At 39.2% G+C, this 22078-nt stretch overlaps 1 protein-coding gene across 9 annotated transcripts in view; it reads left to right on the top strand.

The window, feature by feature from the left end:
• DIAPH2 (diaphanous related formin 2) overlaps positions 1-22078 on the top strand; it is an 835399-nt gene that overhangs the window by 49186 nt on the left and 764135 nt on the right. For 7 of the 9 annotated variants that reach the window (XM_038415147.2, XM_043492689.1, XM_038415146.2 and 4 more), the window contains 2 exons: positions 9988-10092; positions 17728-17748. In XM_038415147.2, the coding sequence (XP_038271075.1) occupies positions 9988-10092; positions 17728-17748 (126 nt within the window). The remainder of the gene's footprint in view (positions 1-9987; positions 10093-17727; positions 17749-22078) is intronic. The other 2 variants (XM_038415148.2, XM_043492690.1) reach the window with 1 other exon arrangement.

Here is a 22078-nt window from a genome sequence, read left to right as displayed (position 1 = left end):
CTTTGACAAGGTCCCTCACCAAAGGCTCTTAAGCAGAGTCACCAGTGATGGAATCGGAGGGAAGGTCCTCTCATAGATCAATAAATGGTTAAAAGACAGGAAACAAAAGTTAGGAATAAATGGGCAGTTTTCAGAATGGAGAGAGAGAAATAGGGATTTATACTGGGACTAATGCTGTTCAACATGTTCATAAATGATCTGGAAAAAGGGGCAAATAGTCAGGTGGCACATTTACACATGATACAAAATTACTCAAGGTACTTAAGTCAAAAGCTGACTACAAGGAGTTACAAAGGAATCTCACCAAACTTGGTGTCTGAGCAACAAAATTGTAGATGAAATTCAATATAGGTAATTGCAAAGTAATGCACATGGAAAACATAATCCCAATTATACATACAAAATGTTGGGGTCTAAATTAGCTGCTATCCGTCAAAAAGAGATCATGGATAGTTGTCTGAAAACATCTGCTCAATCTGCATCATCAGTCAAAAAGGCAAAGAGTGTTATTAACCATTTAGAAAAGGGAGCGATAAGACTGTAAACATGATAATGCCACTCTATTAAATCCATGGTACTCCCACACCTGGGATGCTGTATGGAGTTCTGGTCACTCTATCTCAAAAAAGATGCATTAGAAATGGACAAAGTACAGGGAAGGGCAACAAATGATTAAGGGTATGGAATGGTTTCCATTTGAGGAGAGATTAAGAAGACTGGGACTAGTGTGATGGGATCCCCCCGGGATGCAGCCTGGGACTGTGCCCCTTGAACTCTCCACAGCCTGGGCTGTCTCTCAAATGCCTTGTTAGTGACAAGCAGCAACCCCCAGGAATATACTGTCTTGCACTGCTCAAGCTGGGCAGTGCAAATTTATTAATTGGTTCACCACTTCAACAATGGAAAGTGGACATACACCAGCCTTTGCAAACCTGCGCGGATTTGCCCCACGCTTCATGCTAAGGATGTATGGATGTGAGGAATCATTTAAAAAAAGGGATAGAGAAAAAGACGGAGAATATTTTAATGCCCTTATATAAGTCCATGGTACGCCAATATCTTGAATACTGCATACAGATGTGGTCCCCGCATCTCAAGAAAGATATACTGGCATTAGAAAAGGTTCAGAAAAGGGCGACTAAAATGATTAGGGGTTTGGAAGGAGTCCCATTTGAGGAGAGATTAAAGATGCTAGGACTTTTCAGCTTGGAAAAGAGGAGACAAAGGGGAGAATATGAGAGAGGTATATAAAATCATGAGTGGTGTGGAGAAAGTGAATAAGGAAAAGATATTTACTTGTTCCCATAATACAAGAACTAGAGGCCACCAAATGAAATTAATGGGCACCAGGTTTAAAACAAATATAAGTGTCAACCTGTGGAACTCCTTGCCTGAGGCGTTTGTGAAGGCTAGGACTATAACAGGGTTTAAAAGAGAACTGGATAAATTCATGGAGGTTAAATCCATTAATGGCTATTAGCCAAGATGGGTAAGGAATGGTGTCCCTAGCCTCTGTTTGTCAGAGGGTGGAAATAGATGGTAGGAGAGAGAGATCACTTGATCATTACCTTTTAGGTTCACTCCCTCTGGGGCACCAGTCATTAGTCACTGTAAGTAGACAGGACATTGGGCTGGATGGACCTTTGGTCTGACCCAGTATGGCCATTCTTATGTTCAAACTCACTGGTAAAGATAAACAAATGTATTGACTATAAAAGGTAGATTTTAAGTGATGGGCAAAAATTCAGAATGGTTACCAAAATAAAATAAAATATATAAGCACGCAGTCTAAACTCTCAACCCTATTAGACTGGGCAACATCTAGATTAACCAGTTTTTCTCACCCCACTAGATACTGCAGTTATTAATATACAGGTTTGTTCCTTAAACCTGAGCCAATTTCCTCTGTTGGAGTCTTGTCATCTTCTCAGTGTCTTAGCGAAGGTGGGGGCAGGAGAAGAGCCCAGTATGTGTTCACTCTGTCTGTTTTATACCCTCATGTGCTTGGGGAGCACAAGTCCAGGCATGTCTGGGGGGCATTGCTGAGTCTCTCCAAGTAATGTTGAGCAATTCTCCTGGTGTGGCCTCATGCAGGTGAGTCATTGCATTGTAGATCTCTTGCTGGACAATGGCTACTGATGGGTTCTTTGACACCTCACCTGGGCATTGGTTACTTTCTCTGCTGTTGCATTTGGGGAGCTAATGTCTGGCTGATTCCTCAACTTACAGTATGTTTTAGTGACTACCATATAACACAATTCTCATAACTTTATATTCATTAATGATACACATATGGATAGAGAAATGACTTTTAGCAGATCATAACCTTTCCCCTGATACCTTACAAGGCATGCTTTATATGTAAGATCACGATTATATGAAATGAGGACTATGGGGGTACAGTACACTCCCAAGGTATAGAATATGACAACTAGAAAAGGAGTACTTGTGGCACCTTAGAGACTAACAAATTTATTAGAGCATAAGCTTTCGTGAGCTACAGCTCACTTCATCGGATGCATTTGGTGGAAAAAACAGAGGAGAGATTTACACACACACACACACACACACACACACACACACACACACACACAGAACATGAAACAATGGGTTTATCATACACACTGTAAGGAGAGTGATCACTTAAGATAAGCCATCACCAGCAGCAGCGGGGGCGGGGGGGAAGGAGGAAAACCTTTCATGGTGACAAGCAAGGTATTTCCAGCAGTTAACAAGAATATCTGAGGAACAGTGGGGGGTGGGGTGGGATGGGGGGGAGAAATAACATGGGGAAATAGTTTTACTTTGTGTAATGACTCATCCATTCCCAGTCTCTATTCAAGCCTAAGTTAATTGTATCCAGTTTGCAAATGAATTCCAGTTCAGCAGTCTCTCGTTGGAGTGTGTTTTTGAAGCTTTTTTGTTGAAGGATAGCCACTCTTAGGTCTGTGATCGAGTGACCAGAGAGGTTGAAGTGTTCTCCAACTGGTTTTTGAATGTTATAATTCTTGACGTCTGATTTGTGTCCATTCATTCTTTTACGTAGAGACTGTCCCGTTTGGCCAATGTACATGGCAGGGGGGCATTGCTGGCGCATGATGGCATGTCACATTGGTAGATGCGCAGGTGAAGGAGCCTCTGATAGTGTGGCTGATGTGATTAGGCCCTATGACAGTATCCCCTGAATAGATATGTGGACAGAGTTGGCAACGGGCTTTGTTGCAAGGATAGGTTCCTGGGTTAGTGGTTCTGTGGTGTTGTGTGTGGTTGCTGGTGAGTATTTGCTTCAGATTGGGGGGCTGTCTGTAAGCAAGGACTGGCCTGTCGCCCAAGATCTGTGAGAGTAATGGGTCGTCCTTCAGGATAGGTTGTAGATCCTTGATGATGCGTTGGAGAGGTTTTAGTTGGGGCTGAAGGTGATGGCGAGTGGCGTTGTGTTATTTTCTTTGTTGGGCCTGTCCTGGAGTAGGTGACTTCTGGGTACTCTTCTGGCTCTGTCAATCTGTTTCTTCACTTCAGCAGGTGGGTATTGTAATTGTAAGAATGCATGATAGAGATCTTGTAGGTGTTCGTCTCTGTCTGAGGGGTTGGAGCAAATGCGGTTATATCGTAGAGCTTGGCTGTAGACAATGGATCGAGTGGTATGATCTGGATGAAAGCTAGAGGCATGTAGGTAGGAATAGCGGTCAGTAGGTTTTCGATATAGGGTGGTGTTTATGTGACCATCGCTTATTAGCACCGTAGTGTCCAGGACATGGATCTCTTGTGTGGACTGGTCCAGGCTAAGGTTGATGGTGGGATGGAAATTGTTGAAATCATGGTGGAATTCCTCAAGAGCTTCTTTTCCATGGGTCCAGATGATGAAGATGTCATCAATGTAGCGCAAGTAGAGTAGGGGCATTAGGGGACGAGAGCCGAGGAAGCGTTGTTCTAAGTCAGCCATAAAAATGTTGGCATACTGTGGGGCCATGCGGGTACCCATCGCAGTGCCGCTGATTTGAAGGTATACATTGTCCCCAAATGTGAAATCGTTATGGGTGAGGACAAAGTCACAAAGTTCAGCCACCAGGTTAGCTGTGACAGTATCGGGGATACTGTTCCTGACGGCTTGTAGCCCATCTTTGTGTGGAATGTTGGTGTAGAGGGCTTCTACATCCATAGTGGCTAGGATGGTGTTTTTAGGAAGATCACCAATGGACTGTAGTTTCTTCATGAAGTCAGTGGTGTCTCGAAGATAGCTGGGAGTGCTGGTGATGAAGGGCCTGAGGAGGGAGTCTACATAGCCAGACAATCCTGCTGTCAGGGTGCCAATGCCTGAGATGATGGGGCGTCCAGGATTTCCAGGTTTATGGATCTTGGGTAGCAGATAGAATAGCCCAGGTCAAGGTTCTAGGGGTGTGTCTGTGCGGATTTGTTCTTGTGCTTTTTCAGGGAGTTTCTTGAGCAAATGCTGTAGTTTCTTTTGGTAACTCTCAGTGGGATCAGAGGGTAATGGCTTGTAGAAAGTGGTGTTGGAGAGCTGCCTAGTAGCCTCTTGTTCATACTCTGACCTATTCATGATGACGACAGCACCTCCTTTGTCAGCCTTTTAAACCTCTCCAACACATCATCAAGGATCTACAACCTATCCTGAAGGACGACCCATTACTCTCACAGAGCTTGTCACCATGAAAGGTTTTCCTCCTCCTCCCTCCCCCCGCCGCTGCTGGTGATGGCTTATCTTAAGTGATCACTCTCCTTACAGTGTGTATGATAAACCCATTGTTTCATGTTCTCTGTGTGTGTGTATATAAATCTCTCCTCTGTTTTTTCCACGAAATGCATCCGATGAAGTGAGCTGTAGCTCACGAAAGCTTATGCTCAAATAAATTTGTTGGTCTTTAAGGTGCCACAAGTACTCCTTTTCTTTTTGCCAATACAGACTAACACGGCTGCTGCTCTGAAATATGACAACTAGTCAGCTTGGAAAAGTGACAGCTAAGGTGGGGTATAATAGAAGTCTATAAAATCATGATGGATGTGAAGAAAGTCAATAGGAAAGTGCTTACCCTTTCACACAACATATGAACTAGAGGGTGTAATGGAATTACTACACAGCAGATTTAAAATAAGGAAAAGGAAGTACTTCTTGACACGATGCACAGTCAATCTTTGGCACTTGCTGACTGGGATTGTTGTGAAGGCCAAAACTATAACTGGATTCATAAAAGTATTAAGTTCACAAAGAATAGGTCCATTAATGGCTATTACTCAGGACAATCAGTGATGCTACCCTATGCTCTGGGTGTCCCTAGGCCTCTGACTGCCAGAATCAGGGATTTGAGGATGGGGATAATTGCCCTGTTGAGTTCATGCCCTCGGAAGCATCTAGCATTAGCCATTGTTGGAAGACAGGATACTGGACCATTGGTCTGATCAAATATGGCCGTTCTTATGTTTTGCAAGTTGGCAAATGATAGATCTAGTCACTACAAAGGACAACGGGTAATATCTGTTCTTCTCTGAGGGCCTCAGTCTGGCCTCCCTGATGAACACCTTCCACTTGAGCTGGCAGTTGACTCTCCTATATGCTTTTCCTCCAATTCTGATAAATTCACAGATGATGCTTCAGTTGAAACTGGGTCAGGCCAAACTCATTGTCCTTGCCCATGCAAGGTGAAGCAGTGTTGGTTTCCCAACCTCCTTGTGCTGTCAGTTCAGCCTCCCGTACACCTTCCTATCCATCCTGACTTGCTCAGGATGGAATCATGGTTGCACCTTGCATCCTGTGCTCAGCTTCTTGCATTTCGGGGTGTGGCTGCTCTGTATTTTAAAGAGGAGGAAGAGCATTGTTCAGTGGCTATTCAGCAGGTTGTATTCAGGAGTAGAAAACTTTCCACCAGAATGGCCTGTTCAGCAAAATGGAAGTGGTTTTGTCCTGTGGAGTTCAGCCAGCTGTGACTTGTATCCAGAACATCTTGGAGTATTTGCTGCTTATTCAGTCATTGAGCCTTATGCTTAGTTCATTGAGGGCGTAACTAGTGGTTATCTCAGCCTTTCATATTCCCATTCATAGAAGATCAGTATTTTTCTAGTGCTATGGTAGTGAGATTCTTAAAAGGAATTTATCTCCATCTGCTGGTGTGGAAAAATGTTCCCTTGTGAGACCTTAACTCAATCTTGGCAGCTTTGATGGGACCTCTGTTCAAGCCTCTTGTATCCTATCCCTTTCCTCTCTTGTGTCAAAAACTACATTCCTCATGACAATAACACATGCAAGTAGAGTGTGAGAGTTGCAGGCTTTGATAGTGGAACTTCCTTACACATGATTCTCCAAGGATAGTGACTTTGTGGATGCACCCAAAATTGGTGTCTAAAGTGTTCTCTGTTTCGTTTGTACCAGACCTATGTCTTTTCCTAAGCCACATTCATACCTGGAGGAGCAGTGCCTTCATATGTTAGATATCGGATGACATCTGTCCTTCTACCTTGGCAGGACTAAACCCTTTTGAGCTTTTACTTCATCTGTTGGTGTCGTATGCAGATTATATAAAGGAACAGGTAATCTTCTCTCAGATCATCTCTAAATGGATAACTTGTTGCATCAAGACAATATCCAAAACAGCTTCAGCTATGCCCCCTAAATGGGTGTGAAACCATTCTGTGAGAGCGCAGGATAAGTCAATGGTGTTTTTGAGTGACATTGTCAATATTGGAGATTCGTGGGGCTGCCATGAAGTCAGCGATATGTAAATTTCTGAACCATTATGCCATTATCACTGCGTCGAGCAGATGCAAACTTAGGGAAGGCAATCCTTGTTCAAATAGACTCTGCTTGTGAGTCACCTAAGTGGAATACATGGCTGCATCTACTCAAAGAACATATGGTTACTTCCTGTAACTGTACTTTTTTTTTTTGAGATGTGATGCAGACTTGTATTCCACTCGATCCCCTCTATTTTGAAGTCTAGTCTCTGAGCATAAGATGCGAAGAAACTCAGGGTAGTCCTGGAATTGCTGCCTCATATAGCTGGGGAAGGGCTAGGGCCATGAGGCGCAAGCACTACTCCCACCGCATGGGTATTAGGCAACATTTTCTGGCTCCAGTGTGCTGGGCATGCACCACACCAGTGGAACTTTGACAGACCGTTAGTTGAGAATACAATAAGAGCTTGCAGCTCTGACAAAGGAGAAATGAATTTGAGGAATCACCTATTTGAACATACTAGGTCTGTTAGTCCAGGGCTTCCTGTGCCTCAGTATAGGAGATTCAGGAGGATAAGAGGTGTCTGGATGGATGGGGAAGCACAGACTAGGCTAGGATGAAGGGATTACCAAGGCTTGGAGGAAGAATGACCTAAGATGAGGAAGCCAGGAGTGCAGTATGTGCAGGGGCTTGATGTTGGATTTGTAAGTTGGTTTCCCTCCCATTTGTCTTAGAGCCAGCCAGACCATCTAGTACCGGTTCTCAGCTTGGATCTTTATTTTAGTAGCTTTTCCATACCCCTTATCCTCAAGCTATTCTACATGGAAACACTTTATATTTTGTGATGGCAGCAAAAAAAAAAAAAAACCACTTTGTTTTTGGTTTGTGCAGTACCAAGTGCAATGTGGTATATGACTAGGGCTCCTAGATGTTACAGTAATACAAATACTATTTTTGGTTCAGAGTTCTGTTTTTATGAATGTTGTGACTCAAAAGGACATTATGATTTCTTAGTTTCTTGTAAGTCTCAAGTTAATGTATTGTGAAGTCAATTATTCTGAGTTTTTAGTCGGCTGAGATCACAATGTGGCCATTACCTCTAAATACAGGATAATCTACCTGGACTTACCAACTGAAATTCTTGAATAATTCACTGATTGATTACAGCAAGTATGGATGCTATCAAACTTCATGTTTGTTCTCCAACTAGTGAGAGTAAATACTAGGAGTAAGTGCAGATCTCGTAGGTTTCAGTTCTAGTCTACTAAATGACAAAAGCTATCTTAGATTTAATTTCTGTATTTTCTGTAACCTTCGTTTTGAAACAAAAACCCTAGTATGTAGTCAGAAGTAGAAACTTGTGCTTTTTTCACATCTCAAGCATGTGTGGTAAGCCTTTTTTATTTTTTATTTTATTTTTATTTTATTTTATTTTATTTTATTTTATTTTATTTTATTTTATTTTATTTTATTTTATTTTTTAGATTGATTGATTGAGACCCCTTCATTAAACTGACATTGGTGTCCTCAAATACACATATGTATTAAGACTTTTTCTCTGGAATCCAGATGTCAGTGCAGTAATAGAATTAGGAATTAGGTTTTTTTTTTCCTTGTAATGATTATAATGGGATATTAAAATGCTGCTTCGGTTTGACAGTAAAAACTTCTGTTAAACAACAAAATGGCCTAGACTACCTGTTCCTGAACAGGAACATAAGCTAACCTCATTAATTTGAATAACTGTGGATTTAACTTGAATGTTAATTCTTCATTAACTAATTTGCCAGTCTTAAGACAGCTTCATGAATGGTTTCTTTTAAGTAACTGAATTAAAATACTTCCTTTGGTTTAATAAAACATAGACAATTTCTGCCATTCTAGTGTACAATTGCAGCGTTAATCAGCTTCAGATGAAGCAACTTATCATTGCAGGGTCTGTGTACTTAATGCACACTAAACTACGTACATTCTTGTGATGCCTAGATGTACGTGTAAAGAAAAACTTAGTGGTGTAAAGTTGAGTTGGCTCTGCCCAATCTACTGGGCACAATTACAAAAACAAGAAAATAAGTTCAACAATCATACTACTTTTACTGTACCCACCTTGCAGCTACCAAAATATTAAACATCAAAAATGGTGAACCAAAATTCCATTTGATGCCGCGAAGGTAGAGTAAAAAAAATAAATAAATAAAATGGACCTCAGGTGATAAACCTGATAACATTGGAGGAGGGCAGAATGAGAACCACCAATAGGAATGGAAATAGTGGATAGCGTTAGAGAAAAAAGATCAAATAATCTGGACAGAAATGTCAAATTGGTTTCTGCTAAGGCAAGCATTAGTGTGGGGTTTGGGGGTTTCTGTCATTGCTTTCTGAGGAGGATTTAAGCCAATGGGCTTCAGGATGGAAAATGTAGTTTAACAAAAGATTTATGTAAATAATACTTTACCTTCTGTAAGGCCTTTATATTCTTTCCTTTTTGTAAACTGAATGCTAATGTGCACGCTAGAATTGAGATTTTTACATATATATTTCCCTAAAGTTTCATAGTTAAAACACTCATCTGCACTGGAAAAGAAGTTCAGCTCTTCATTAACATCCAGATTGTGAGAATGGCACCAACTCATAGCAAGCAAATAGCTAGTGTAAATAAGCACCTTCCAATATCAGAACTTCGACAAGTCAGGGAAACACGAGTATTCTGATGAGACTGTATTCCTCGATCAGGGAATATGGCTTGATCAGTGGGATTGTACTGTCCCTAAATCAGTTAGGGATAATGTGTCAAATGTCTAAAAATCTCGTTAATACTGGAGCAATTTTTTTCAAAGTGACAAGTTTTTATGCCACTAAAATGTTTTTTATAAAAAACATAGCTTTGGACACGGATAATAAAAAATATTTATGCATGTGGTCAACTTAACATCTGAATTGGATCAATTTAGCATCTTACTTTTCTTGTTTCTTTTTACTGGAAACATACTTCTTTGTCAGTTGTGTTGAACATAATGCTCATTGTTGTGGGGTATTATGGAAAATTGTAAAATGAAAATTCATAATGTATAGTTAAAGGTATAGAATAAAAATTAAATATTGAGATAATTCAGAGGACAATGTAAGGGAATAATTGACTGGATTACCACAGATATTTCAAGTAGGTACACAGTAACTCAGTCACTGTTAATTTTCAAATATGAAGCAGTTTTTATTTGTAAAGGGGCATCAGTACTAGTCAAGATAAATGAAAAATGAAATAAATATTATCATGTCATTTTATGTTGTCTGCTCATTTACAGGAAGACATGAACTTAAATGAAGAACGTAAAGCTCCTTTACGAAATAAGGACTTGACCACGAAACGTGAGATGGTTGGCCAGTACATTTCTGCAACTGCTAAATCTGTAAGTTAACTTTTCCAAGATAGACCAGAATAATAAGCTTGGCTTCATGTACTTTATGCTTTTCGAGATGAAATAGTCTGATTGCTGCCTCAGTTTATCCTTAGAAAGCCATTGTGCATAATGCATTTTAAAATGCCATCAATTGTAGATAAATTGTTTGAGGTGTACTACATTTTAATTAATCTGAAACATGACCCTCACTTCACTGTAAACTAGTCAGACTTCAAAATCTACAGCTCTAGGATAATAGGTAGGACTTGATGAAAACATGGAATTGTCAAATTTATAAAGTAATAAAATTGATGTTGGACAAGGTCTCAATTTGTTAAATTAGTTAAGTAGTGTAGCTGGCTTGGTGGGGTACAAGGTGCTCTAGTGCTGGTGAGAATCATTCTGTAGTAAGATGAAATACCACCATTCTTAAGGAGAACCTTACGGAGCTGTCAGTCTTCAGTGTTGAAGAATTTCCATGCTCCTCGCTGTGCTCATAAATACCTATGTAATAGATCCACAAATCACCACTTTGTTATGCCATAAAGGTGATCAGTTACTTACAAGTATATGGTTGCATGCAAAGTCCCTAGAGGGGGAGATTTTTTTTCAGGTAAAATGGCCACAAGTTTATCCATCTCCAGTTTGCCAATAGAAAAGGAGTACTTGTGGCACCTCACTTCATCTGATGAAGTGAGCTGTAGCTCACGAAAGCTTATGCTCAAATAAATTTTAGTCTCTAAGGTGCCACAAGTACTCCTTTTCTTTTTGCGAATACAGACTAACACAGCTGCTACTCTGAAACCTGTCAGTTTTCCAATGTTCAGTTAAGGTTGATTGCAGTGAAAGATGGTAACTTATTCTTGGACATCTGTTTGAGTGGGAGAGATGCAGTACAGTCTCAAATGGTTGAAATCTCATTTATATTTCTTAGTTGTAGTAAAAATTAATACCACTTAATAACGCAGGTTATTAAATAGAATTATAATTCTTTTTATGTTACAAAAGCTTAATACTGATAAATGATTTCCTTTTGATGTATAAAAAGAGGTTACAAAACTATTTTAATGTTATATGAAACATCTGTAGTAATTCCACTGTAAATTACCAATGTGTTTTGCCCTCTCTTGTATTTGCTGTATATTGTACTTTAAGCAAGCTGATTTCTGAATGTTAAACAACGCATTGCAGCACTGCCAGAGCAGAGTAACAGCATTTTTTAAAATTTAGCTTTTGGTATCCAAGAACAGACATATGTTTCAAGTGATAAGTGAAATTTGCCATTAGCATAATTTTCAATAGAATTGGGTGATACATAGAGTTTTACTTGGAAATTCGGACATTTTTTCTCCCATTTTGCATTCAGTTATTTGTAGCAAAATGCTTTGGGAAACGCAAGCTTTATATTCAGTGTAATACCTAAAGGCAGAAATTTTAGTAATTTTATGCAATTAAGTCTGAGTGCAAAATACAGATAACTATACATAGATAATCATGTGTTTTTTATTTTGAAAATGAACTGGAAAATAAGATTTAGTTTCTTCCTAATGATAAGCATAGGACTGAAAGTGAGGTAAGTGACTTGAGCTTCTGAGGTATTTTTTTTTTTTAAAACAGATTTTCATCAGTACACTTACTGTATGAAGTTATGACTTCAAATTTCTTCGCAACACTAGAACTCCATATAACTGAATGAATGAATTTTTGGAAGAAGTTACATGATTATTCTTTTCACTGAATGAGGGGAGTTGATTGGTGTAATGTGTAAATAGAGATATTGAAAGAAAGTCGCATCTGTCTTATCTTTATTAAACCGATAGATATGAAAGCTTAAAGCTTGTCTTTCAAAGAATGAAAAATCCAGAGTGTAAAGCATTACATGTTTCTAAACATACCACAGTCATCTAATACACAAGCTGTAATAACATTCCACTATTATGAAAATGATTTGCTAATATTTTTATGTGAACTAACTTTGGGTTTATTGAGATATTTTTGATTAGGGTGCTTTAAAGCTGCTTTTTCTCCATTTGATGATATTAAAAAATCAAATGTAGGATCAGTCCAAGCAAGAGGAAAACTAATTACATGTTACTAAAACTTCCTTGCTGCAGAAGGAATGGAAAAAGTGGCTACTGGGAATATTTAAAGCAATACTCTTTTCAAAAATATTTTCTGAAAGTGGCTTTTCCCCTAAAGATGTTAAGATGTAATTTAGGAATTTTATAATAAAGCATGGCTAAGGTTGCATGCCTACCGCTTTTGTTTGCATTTTAAGAAACTTTAACCTTACCACAATATGTAATACAGTGTAGAGAGGTGTAGCATAAACTTGGGAGTTAATTTTAAATACAATACTAAGTATAGTTTGTTTTTTTCCAAAAGAACCTTCAGAGAAATCTTCATTTTAAAACGTTGTTCAGCCTTCAGTTTGGATGTTTCATCGATGTCTACAAAGTTTTCCTTTTAAAATATTGTACTCCAGCTCACATGTAGACTTTAAAATAGGTAATTTAGGTGCATGTCAATTGATTTTAGAACTTGAATGGAATTTATAAATAAACCAGAAGTGTAGATGTATGTTCGTAATTTTTTCTCTGTAACATTATTATTCTCATGGCCCTAACTTTTCTTTTGGCTTAAATCTAATGAAAGATTTATGTAGGCAAAATAACTAAACTTAGGAGTTAATGATTTTAATGACGTGACCCTCCTATTAAGTGTCCTTAAGATTCAGCTATGTTTGATAATTGCATCTATGTTTGATGATCTTTCTGTGGCAACTACAGCAGTTGATTAAAAGGAAAAAAAATTCAACAGTTGACTCAAATGCAATGTAATTTTATTAAGTACTATTTTCATCAGTCTGCTTTGTTCACTTGATGGTCATCCTCCGCTGGACGTGCTTCCTTCCCACTTAGTTGACTGCTTCTGTGGATATTATCTCTTGCTGGACATTCCCATGAGTAACTTGGTTTCAATGCAGATGATTTGCCAAGTGGCCAGCCTTCTGCAAGTCAAGTTGATGGGTGACTGTTAGAAGAATTTGGCAGCAAAGGTCACATTCTACGAATTTTAACACTTGCCATTTTTAGATGTTAAATGTAAATCTTCAATTAGACCTTTCTTTCTGTTTTTACTAGTTAATTCTAAATTAGGGTTCCAATGAGCAGGAAAGAGATATTTTCTCTAATGTGGGTTTCTGTGATAAAATCCTAGTGACTTTCATCTTCTGATGTTTTAATAGAAATATAGGCAGGTCATATTAGGAAAATAGGTCCTGTTAGAGGGCTAGGTTAGAGTATTTGGGCATTTGTCCTTAATTTAATGAATTAATTTATTTTTTATTAATTTATACCTCATGTCAAATGGGAAACATTGCTTTGGAGTTTTAGTGGAGGCCTAACTGAAATTGTTTGCAGCTAGCTGAAGTTGCCTGAAGAGCATGTGATCTATGTCATTCAAGCCTTTTGGGAGTCCATATAAGCTGCTGGGCGTTCTCACTACCCCATGTACCAAACAACACTCTCTCTTCAGGTTTGGGATTCTACTGTTTTTCCTTCAGAGCTTCAGCTTAATTTCTTCAAAATAAGACAAGTTCATCATATTGATCATGTCCTTTCCCCCCTGATTAGGGACCTAGCTATTCTATATGAGATTATTCTCTGTAGGCTGTATTCTTGTATCTAGTCAGTTTCTCTCTCTTTGTCCTCTATAGCTTTTACACTTAAGAATTGCACTCTGCAGGCCATCTGTCTGAGCTGTATAATATGGGTCCTTTCTACTCACCCAGCAGCAGCAGTCTAGCTCAGTTGATTTATTTTGTTAGCTTTTATGAGGACCTGGTGATCTTCCTGCTATTGCCTTGATCCCTTGCCAGGCAGCTGATTAATCACAGATAGGACTGGGCCTCATCTCCCTTTCAAGGACCTAACACCCTAATAAGTCACCATTAATCACTAAGGGTTTTTTTTCCCTGGCAAGTAAAGCGTAAATCTGCTTATCTTGCCCTATAGCTTTCATTCAAAACTGGGGTGGGAATTGAAAAAGCCTTTCTACTAGGTACATAAGAATGTCTGTGCTGGGTCAGACCAATGATCAGTCTAGCTCAATATCAGGTCTTGAGACAGTGGCTGATACCGGAACAGGGCAATGGCTGAGTTATCTATCCAGTTCCCAGCTGCTAGCGTTTGGAGGTTTAGGGACACTGAGAGAGCATGGGGTTGCATCCCTGACCATCTTGGCTAATCACCATTTATGGACCTATCCTCCATAAATGTATGTCATTATTTTTGGAACCCAGTTATACTTCTGGCCTTCACAGCATCCCCTGGCAACAAGTTCCACAGGTTTACTGTGTGTTGTGGGAAGATAGGCAGCAGGTTTAAAACAAACAAAAGGAAGTATTTCTTCATGCAATACACTGTCAATCTGTGCAACTCTGCCAGAGGATGTTGTTAAGGCCAAGACTATAACAGGGTACAAAAAACAACTAGATAAATTCATGGAGGAGAGGTACATCAATGGCTATTAGTCAGGATGGGCAGGGATGGTGTTCCTAGCCTCCGTTTGCCAGAAGCTGGAGATGAGTGACAGGGAACGGATCACTTGATGATGATCGTTCCTTGTGGGGCAGGTGGCATTGGCCACGGTTGGAAGACAGAGTACTGGGCTAGATGGTCCTTTGGTCTGACCCAGGAGGGCTGTTCTAACGTTATTATGAAGTACTTGGATATATTTCTTTTAAGTCTACTGCTTAGGTGATTCTTGGTTCTTATGTTATGTGAAGGGGTAAATAACACTTCCTTATTCACTTTTTCTACATCATTTATGATGTGTAGAGATCTCTGTCAGCTCCCCCACTTTGTCATCTTTTCTAAGATGAACATAGTCAGTTTCTTTAATCTCACCTCCAAGTTGTTCCATATCCCTCATTGTTTTTTTGCCTTTCTTTGTACCTTTTCCTATTCCAGCTCATATTTTTTGAGATGAGCCGACCAGCACTGCGTTCAGTATTCCAGGTCTTGGAGTACTATTGATTTATACAGCAGCATGGTGATATTTTCTGTCTTATTTTCTATCCCTTTTCTAATGGTTTCTAACATTCGGATAGCTTTTTTGACTGCCGTTGCATGTTGAGCGGATGTTTTCAGATAACTGTCCACAATGACTCTAAGATCTTTCTTGAGTGATAACAGATACTTAGACCCCATCATTTTTATGTATGGTTAGGATTATATTTTGTAATGTGGATTACTTTGCTCTTATCAGTATTGAATTTCATTTGCCATTTTGTTGCCCAGTCACTCAGTTTTGCCAGATACCTTTGTAACTCTTCAGTCAGCTTTGGAATTAACTGTCTTGAGTAACTTGGTTTTGTCTGCAAACTTTGCCACCTCATTGTTTATCCCCTTTTCCAGATGACTTGTGAACATGTTGAACAGCACCAGTCGACAGTACAGAGACAGGGGCTCCTACTATTACATCTTCACTGTGAAAACTATTTATTCATACCCTTTGTTTCCTATCTTTTAATCAGTTTGTGATTCTTGAGAAGACCTTCGCTCTGGTCCCATGAAGGAGCTTTTGGGGATGGACCTTTTTGAAGGCTTTGTCCAAGTACATTATATCCACTCGATCACGCTTGTTCACATGGGTGTTTGACCACCTTCAAAGAGTTGTAATAGATTAGTGAGGCATGATTTATTTTCACAAAAGCAGTATTGGCACATAGTATTATCTCTGAGGGAATTCTGCGTGAAAAATTAAAAATCTGCACAATATTTTAAAATTCTGCGTATTTTATTTGTCAAAATAACACACAATAATCATGCCAGTTTCATTTATTTTGGTAATTTATTTCAAATACCTGTCAGCATATATGTCTGTAACAATACAGACACAAAAAAATTCTCCCAGGAGTAAAGAGTAAAAGAAACGCCTACAACAACCCAATTCCTGTTTCTCTGCCCCCTCATTCCTAGAATACAGCTGTGCCCCTCCCCCCCCATCCCAGATACCCATACCCCCTACTCCCCAGAGCCCAGGGATCCAGAGAGAGAAACAGCCTTATGCTGGGGCCTGAACTTGTATGGAGTTTTCTGCATGCCACCTCCTTCCTTCAGAGCAAGCTGGGAATTGCAGGTGCTTGGACCCCCCCCTTTCTCCCCCCCTCCGGACAATATCTTCTGTTTGTGAGCTGGACTCTGCTGGGACCAGTGGCCTTTAGTGGTGGCCAGAAGCTCTGCAGCCCATTTCTGTGGGCAGGAGGAAAGGAAATTCTACTCTTAGAACATTCATTTCTGCATCAATTCTGCATTGCACAGTGGCACAGAATTCTCACAGGAGTAATTGTGTACATTTGTCTGATAATTCTGGTCTTTACTGTAGTTTCAACCAATCTGTCTAGTATTGAAGTTTGGCTTACTGGCCTGTAATTGCCAGGATCAAGGCACAGCAGAGAGAAGACAGCCAGATTTGAGTGGTCAGAGGTAATTGCATTCAAGAGATCAAAAATATTTACTGTTGCTCCCTGGTGAGGCTGAAAAGATCTTACCTTGCTTAGTTTACAATAAGACTAAATCTAGAGAAGTTGAGTAAACAGTTTGTCGTTTTAATTCAATTTGCTGTCTATCCATAGTCTTTCAACACTATAGTTGTGTAGTTAACTTGAGGGAGATTTAAGACAAAATCCAGTAATCTGTAAGGGGCAGAACAAAATGGTAAGGCGTTTCTGGACCATACACCCTTGACCACTTGGGTCTCGGTCAATGGGCATAGACAAAGGGTCCTTTCCCAGGAAGTTGGATTGCTTATCATGCTGCAGCTGGTGAGGAGAAAAGTTGGGGTCTGTTGATTCTAAGAGCAAAACCATTTGGTGGTAATGAACCAAGCAGATATACATGTTTTTTTTCTGTGGATTAAGTGTTATGTGCAAATCCAGCTACCTGTTAATCTAGGTGCACACTTCCTATTAAATGCAGTGATGGCACAATGAAAAAGGATGGCTTCTAAAAACACAAATTCTGGATTATATGGTTTTGTCACGGTTGGAAAAACATCCATACTGAATATTTGAACAAAAATGTTATGTGAGGACTTCATGAAAATACTAAAATGAGACTTTCAGCCAGAAGCTACATTAGTGAGCTTATGAAAATTGAATTAAAAAAATGTTCCCTCTTAAATACAGTAAAAGCCCCATTCAGGTAAAAAAACATTTGCTATAATACAAAGGTAAAATGTAAATTAATATGCTATTAAAGGAGTATTCACTTTGTAGTTGAAATCTTCTCTACATCTGTTAAAATGTCTAGTGCCTGATACCTTAACACATTTTTCAGTCTTTTAATACTTGATGTGAAGATATCAAACTAGACTGCTCTTCAGCTGGTAATGAAATATATAAAATATTGGTAATTGAACATGAGTAACCATCTCAACTATTTTTCCACGACAGAATGAGAATATGCTAGTTGTGATGTGTTAATTCTTAGACTTTTTGATAAATTAAGTATTAAGAGTTTAATTATTTACTAATAAACTTTTGACTACTTCTGTGAAATGCTACAGCCTACTAATAACTTTGCTGTGTTTTTTTTTTTTTTCACACTATAACCATTCTTCGCTGACCACTGCATGCAGATAGTTGGAAGTAAAGTTGTGGTGAGTACAAATGTGGTGGTGGTTTTCCTAAGTACATGTTTATATTGTAGAATTTAGGCTTAAAATTGAGTTATTTCATCATATTTTATGCACCTTAACACATGCCAGATGGTGCTTGTTTTATCAGCTTAATAGTTTATGGGAAAAGTTGTAAGAAATTATTAAATTTACTGTAAACTCTCAAGAATCTGATTCAAAGCCTGTTGAATTCATTGGGAGTCTGTTAACAACAGACTTTGAATCAGGCCTTCTATATGCAGTTGAGGCAGGTTTTACTTTTTACAGCAAAAGTAATACTTGATTCATAGTTAAGAAATTCAGTTGGTCTTGAGCTTATTGTGTCTCATGTAGACTTTTGTATTCACCAGTGGCGCATAGTCCAGTACAAACAAATCTGCTTCAGAATATCACTTCGAGCTATGAGAAACTTAGAGTATAGGATCTGGAACCGTAGGTAATCATGGAGACTTCAAGCATGACATGAGGCCTTCCAGGAACTATGGTTTTAATGTTTCTCTGGGAGTGTCTTCTGTTTTGACTTTTGTCAAAACAAGAAGTTCACTTTTGTCACTTTGTGTGTTAACACCTCACTGCTTTGCCAAAAAAGTCATTCTATATCTGAAGTCTGTTGTGACTGGATCTTGCTGTTGCAGAAGGCAGGACAAAACTGCCTTTGAGTTCAATGGCAGAAGGTTTGGGCTTGTGAACAAATGTCACGTACTATGAAACGTGGTATTTGCTCAAGCATTAGTGAGGTCAAAAGTATTGGGGAAGAGAAGAAAGCAAATCTAATGTTGAACTCAAATTTACGTGTAAAATTGAGAAGTAGTGATGACATAATATGGATTTTTGTAGAAAAAGTAAAGTCTGAGATTGAATCGGTGTCATTGACCCTACATGCACAGTCAGCACCTCTATATGGTTTACTAAACAAATACATTATTTTGTTGTGGGAATAGACTCAGGAAGTGAGGATAGTTTTGCAAAAGAGGTTTTTTAAATTTTTTTAAGTATGGTGTAATTAAAAATGTACGTTTTAAATGACAGCCTGGAGTAAGGATATCTCTTGATGTAACCATGGTACAGTATCATTTCAAGAAGACATTAAACCAAACACTCATCTGAAAAGTAATTCAGAAGTCTATTGCAGTGTTTTTTTCTGTTTGAATCACTTCAGTGATTCCTTTGCTGTGTAGTCTTTTGTGTTATGAACCATAAATTTTAATTTTTTTTTATAATGTCTTATAATTGGTTCATCAGCATTTTACATGTTCAAAGCCCATTTGGGATATGTAAGTGTTATAAATGACACGGCTGCTGGTTTGGCTTATTCAGAATAGAAGCTAAAAAGTCTGTCTACTGGCTGTGCTCTTTGGCTTGTAAATAGCGTTATTTCAAATGCTTCTTCGGATGTGATATCAGAGTAGTGATATAGCAGCCTGTGTATTATAAGGGATTTCCATTCTGGGGAAAATGAGTGAAATGGCCAATCCTATTTAATTTTTCTGTTTATACTGTGGAACAGGGATGGGCAAACTGCAGCCCAGCCCTAGCCCGTCAGGGCTTTGGGTTGGGCCTGCGGGATTGCCCTCCCGTAGTGCTGCAGGCCCCGTACTGCTCTCAGAAGCGTCCGGCACCATGTCGCTGGGATCCAGGGGGAGGGCGCACAGGGCTCAGTGCGTTGCCCTTGCCTCCAGGCACTGCCCCCTGCAGCTCACATTGACTGGGAACTGGGAACCATGGCCAATGGGAGCTTCGGGGGAGGTACTTGGAAGCATGGCAAGGGGAGCACATGGTGGCCTGTGCCCCCTACTCCCTCCAGAGGCCACGCAGGGACTTGGATCTTGCCGCTTCCCAGAGCGGAGTGGCTTGGGGCTGGGGCAGGCAGGCAGGGAGCCTGCCTTGGCCCCGGTGTGCGCCGCTGCCACCCCGGAGCCGCTTTGGGAAAGCGGCGCCAGGCCAGAGCCCAAACTCGTCCTGACCCTGCTCCCCAACTCCCTGCCCTGAGCCCCCTGCCTGCACCTCGCACCCCTGCCCTGAGCCCTGTCCTACGCTCTGCACCCCTCTTGCACCCCAACCCCCTTCCCTGAGCCCCCTCATACATCCCACAACCTTCCTCTGCCCCAGTCCCTTGCCCTGAGTCTGTTCCTGCACACCACACTCCCTCCCGCATCCCTGCCCTGGCCCTGCATACAATTTCTCCACCCAGATGTGGCCCTCAGCCCAAAAAGTTTGCCCACCCCTGCTATAGAAACTGGGAAAGGGGACAACACAAACAAATGAATTCACACATGGGAAAGAATCTAAAAGCAGTCCTGAGAGAATATAATTTAAGTAAGGGAAACTGGTAGCATTCCTAATAAAAATGAAGAAAATCCCGAGGATTCTAGGAAGTCGCTTTGAAGATTGTATAACAAATACGTTGAGCCTTGGAAGAGGAGGAGAATTGCTAAAAGACAGCTGTCCCCTGAAGCGCGCAAACCAAACCATTGCACGTTTTTCTTCTCTTGATTGTTTCTTGAAGGTTACAACAATGCACTTTTGTTTAGAGTAAAGTTGTTAAATAATACAATCCTCAGCTCTCTCTTGAACAGGATGTAATCATGCTAGAGTGAGCATCTTTTCACTACTCATGATATCTTTTTGGTGACTTTAAGTTGAGTGACATCTGTGATTACACATGTAACAAACAAACATATCTCTCAAATATCTTTAAATCAAAACGGTGGGCAGATGTGCTGAGTCTTTAGCAGGTGAGTGTACTTCGATATTAATGGAATGGTAATCAGATTTCTAAATATCTATTTGTCCTTGACTATTTTGCTGAGCACATAATTGGTCCATTAATTTTTCCCTAACAGCTCCCCATATTATCAGACTATAAACTTTTTAATGAAATTTTGGTATAAAATAGTTTGGTTCTCAACGCTTTATAAAACCGCTTTCTGCCCCATGTTGGTCACACTCCAACAGGTGATAATGTCAGGAGCTGCCTGGGTGATATTGGATCTGTTAAAAAGCCCATTATTCTCTCATGAAGTAGGAACCTACACATACATATGTAATCTTTTCAGAAAAGATTACAATACAGTAGTGTTAAAATTTGAAGGGCTACAGTTTGTAAGAGAAATCATGCTTTGCTGTACTGAACGATTTCAGCATTTAGGAAATGTTGGTTAGTAGTAAATTTTCTTTTAATATAGGCAATGTCAGATACGAGAGAAAATAATTGAACTAGTATACAAACTTGAGGTTCTGTAATAAACTAATTTTATATTAGGTAGCACATTGTAAACTTTACTGCTTGTCTTGATTTGTATGGCAGTATTTTCTTATACTTTAGTTGTTGAAAGCAGAGTATTATAGCCTTTCCTTTAGAATATTTCATTTTTTTCTATTAATACTGCAATAAAACAGCAAAGCAGGAGGAACTATATGTGCTGCTTGCCTTTTTTGTGTGTGTGTGTATAAGCACGAGTACCAATTTCTTAAAGCATTGCTGTTCATATCATGAATTTAGAAATATAAAACATAGATGTCATGCTGGTGAATTCAACTTACAAGCCATGAGGTAGAACTCTTGAAAAGAGGTTATTAGTTGCAGGTAATTTAAATCTCAGTAGTTACCAAGAAATGGTTTTGGGACTAATATTTTTTTTGAAACCTTCAAAGTTAGTATGATTTTTAGTTGATGGGAATGATCTGTATAAAGAAGTTTTAATGTTTCAGGTGAGGAGATGAAAATGTAAAGAATCGTTTATTGAAACTTATGAAAAAAACCCTTAAATTTATTGACAACTTTTATCTGATGAAAAAGTTAAACTTGAGTAATAAAAAAGGGAAAAATATCCAGCAGATGTGGAGGAAAGCAGATTTGGAGGAAAACCCATTTCCTGCTATAAATGTAAAGGGGGGAAAAAAACTCAGAGCCTGAAGATTTTGACAGTCAACTGAACACACAACTTCCAAGCATGGTGCCACATTGAATTGTACTGTTCTTGAATTTAGGAAGCTTAAAAGTAGCTTTGAAAATACCTGTAACCAACCCTTTGCTTTCAAATGATAATCACTTGAATAAATAAAATCTCTGAAATAATTCAATATGTATTTTAACTTTTGTTTGGATGCTAATCAACTTTCAAAGGTTTTGCCTATCTTATTATTTTTCAGTTTATATATATATATATATATGACTCATTTGTTTTCTCATTGTTTATGTGAGTCCAGTAAAAATGAACAATATTTTTGGAACAAACAGAACTGAAGAAACAAAAATAAAAAAAAAAAAACCCTTGTCCTGCTGTCAGGAATCTAAATGGGTTAAGATCAG

Source organism: Dermochelys coriacea, chromosome 9, assembly GCF_009764565.3.
Source record: "Dermochelys coriacea isolate rDerCor1 chromosome 9, rDerCor1.pri.v4, whole genome shotgun sequence".
Classification (NCBI taxonomy): domain Eukaryota; kingdom Metazoa; phylum Chordata; order Testudines; family Dermochelyidae; genus Dermochelys; species Dermochelys coriacea.
Note: the sequence above shows the minus strand (reverse complement) of the source record. Positions and strands in the feature narration are given on the sequence as shown.